Below are 2,788 nucleotides of genomic sequence, written 5' to 3' on the forward strand. Positions count from 1 at the left end.
GGCTCAGGTGTATGCTGTGGGACGGAGGTGGCCGCTGGACCGGTGATGACGTGACAGCTGAATTCTTCATGGGGCTCAGCTGTATGCTCTGGGGCGGAGGTGGCCGCTGGACCGGTGACGACGTGACAGCTGAATTCTTCATGGGGCTCAGCTGCATGCTATGGGACGGAGGTGGCCTCTGTACCAGGTGGACATGACAGCTGAATTCTTCATGGGGCTCAGCTGCATGCTATGGGACGGAGGTGGCCTCTGTGCCAGGGACGAAGTGACAGCAGAATTCTTCATGGGGCTCAGCTGCATGCTATGGGACGGAGGTGGCCTCTGTGCTAGTGACGACGTGACAGCTGAATTCTTCATGGGGCTCAGCTGTATGCTCTGGGACGGAGGTAGCCGCTGGACCGGTGACGACGTGACAGCTGAATTCTTCATGGGGCTCAGCTGTATACTCTGGGACGGAGGTGGCCGTTGGACCAGTGACGACGTGACAGCTGAATTCTTCATGGGGCTCAGCTGTATGCTCTGGGAAGGAGGTGGCCGCTGGACCGGTGATGACGTGACAGCTGAATTCTTCATGGGGCTCAGCTGTATGCTCTGGGGCGGAGGTGGGCGCTGGATCGGTTATGACGTGACAGCTGAATTCTTCATGGGGCTCAGCTGTATACTCTGGGACAGAGTTGGCCATTGGACCGGTGACAACATGACAGCTGAATTCTTCATGGGGCTCAGCTGCATGCTATGGGACGGAGGTGGCCTCTGTGCCAGTGACGACGTGACAGCTGAATTCTTCATGGGGCTCAGCTCTATGCTATGGGACGGAGGTAGCCGCTGTACCGGTGACGACGTGACAGCTGAATTCTTCATGGGACTCAGCTGTATGCTCTGGGACGGAGGTGGCAGCTGGGCCAGTGACAATGGGACAGCTGAATTCTTCAGGGGGCTCAGCTGTATGCTCTGGGACTCAGTTGGCCGCTGGACCGGTGATGACGTGACAGCTGAATTCTTCATGGGGCTCAGCTGTATGGTCTGGGACGGAGGTGGCCGCTGGACCGGTGATGATGTGACAGCTGAATTCTTCATGGGGCTCAGCTGTATGCTCTGGGACGGAGGTGGCCGCTGGACCGGTGACGACATGACAGCAGAATTCTTCATGGGGCTCAGCTGTATGTTCTGGGACGGAGCAGGCCGCAGGACCGGTGACGACGTGACAGCTGAATTCTTCATGGGGCTCAGCTGTATGCTTTGGGACGGAGGTGGCCGCTGGACCGGTGATGACTTGAAAGCTGAATTCTTCATGGGGCTCAGCTGTATGCTCTGGGACGGAGGTGGCCGCTGGACCGGTGATGAAGTGACAGCTGAATTCTTCATGGGGCTCAGCTGTATGCTCTGGGACGGAGGTGGCCGCTGGACCGGTGACGACGTGACAGCTGAATTCTTCATGGGGCTCAGCTGTATGCTCTGGGACGGAGGTGGCCGCAGGACCGGTGACGATGTGACAGCTGAATTCTTCATGGGGCTCAGCTGTATGCTCTGGGACGGAGGTGGCCGCTGGACCGGTGATGACGTGACAGCTGAATTCTTCATGGGGCTCAGCTGTATGCTCTGGGACGGAGGTGGCCTCTGTACCAGAGACGACGTGACAGCTGAATTCTTCGTGGGGCTCAGCTGTATGCTCTGGGGCGGAGGTGGGCGCTGGACCGGTTACGACGTGACAGCTGAATTCTTCATGGGGCTCAGCTGTATACTCTGGGACGGAGTTGGCCGTTGGACCGGTGACGACATGACAGCTGAATTCTTCATGGGGCTCAGCTGCATGCTATGGGATGGAGGTGGCCTCTGTACCAGGGAGGACATGACAGCTGAATTCTTCATGGGGCTCAGCTCTATGCTATGGGACGGAGGTAGCCGCTGTACCATTGATGACGTGACAGCTGAATTCTTCATGGGGCTCAGCTGTATACTCTGGGACGGAGGTGGCAGCTGGACCAGTGACAACGGGACAGCTGAATTCTTCATGGGGCTCAGCTGTATGCTCTGGGACGGAGCAGGCCGCAGGACCGGTGACGACGTGACAGCTGAATTCTTCATGGGGCTCAGCTTTATGCTGTGGGACGGAGGTGGCCGCTGGACCGGTGGTGACGTGACAGCTGAATTCTTCATGGGGCTCAGCTGTATGCTCTGGGACGGAGGTGGCCGCTGGACCGGTGATGACGTGACAGCTGAATTCTTCATGGGGCTCAGCTGTATGCTCTGGGACGGAGGTGGCCGCTGGACCGGTGATGACGTGACAGCTGAATTCTTCATGAGGCTCAGCTGTATGCTCTGGGATGGAGGTGGCCACAGGACCGGTGACGATGTGACAGCTGAATTCTTCATGGGGCTCAGCTGTATGCTCTGGGACGGAGGTGGCCGCTGGACCGGTGATGACGTGACAGCTGAATTCTTCATGGGGCTCAGCTGTATGCTCTGGGACGGAGGTGGCCTCTGTACCAGAGACGACGTGACAGCTCAATTCTTCATGGGGCTCAGCTGTATGCTCTGGGGCGGAGGTGGGCGCTGGACCGGTTACGACGTGACAGCTGAATTCTTCATGGGGCTCAGCTGTATACTCTGGGACGGAGTTGGCCGTTGGACCGGTGACAACATGACAGCTGAATTCTTCATGGGGCTCAGCTGCATGCTATGGGACGGAGGTGGCCTCTGTGCCAGTGACGACGTGACAGCTGAATTCTTCATGGGGCTCAGCTGTATGCTCTGGGACGGAGGTGGCCGCTGGACCGGTGACGACTTG

At 58.2% G+C, this 2,788-nt stretch overlaps 1 protein-coding gene across 1 annotated transcript; it reads right to left on the reverse strand.

The window, feature by feature from the left end:
• Positions 1 to 618: 618 nt before the first annotated feature.
• On the reverse strand, positions 619 to 1,293 carry LOC138493113 (putative uncharacterized protein DDB_G0290521). The gene has a single exon (XM_069620323.1). It carries the CDS (start codon positions 1,291 to 1,293, stop codon positions 619 to 621), a length of 675 nt encoding a protein of 224 aa, XP_069476424.1.
• Positions 1,294 to 2,788: the final 1,495 nt, after the last annotated feature.

This window comes from Ambystoma mexicanum, chromosome 10, assembly GCF_040938575.1.
Source record: "Ambystoma mexicanum isolate Mex_15411 chromosome 10, UKY_AmexF1_1, whole genome shotgun sequence".
NCBI lineage: Eukaryota > Metazoa > Chordata > Amphibia > Caudata > Ambystomatidae > Ambystoma > Ambystoma mexicanum.

Excerpts from the sequence above, each read along its gene's own strand:
- LOC138493113 (XM_069620323.1), bottom strand. The coding sequence starts at position 1,293 with ATGAAGAATTCAGCTTTCAAGTCATCACCGGTCCAGCGGCCACCTCCG.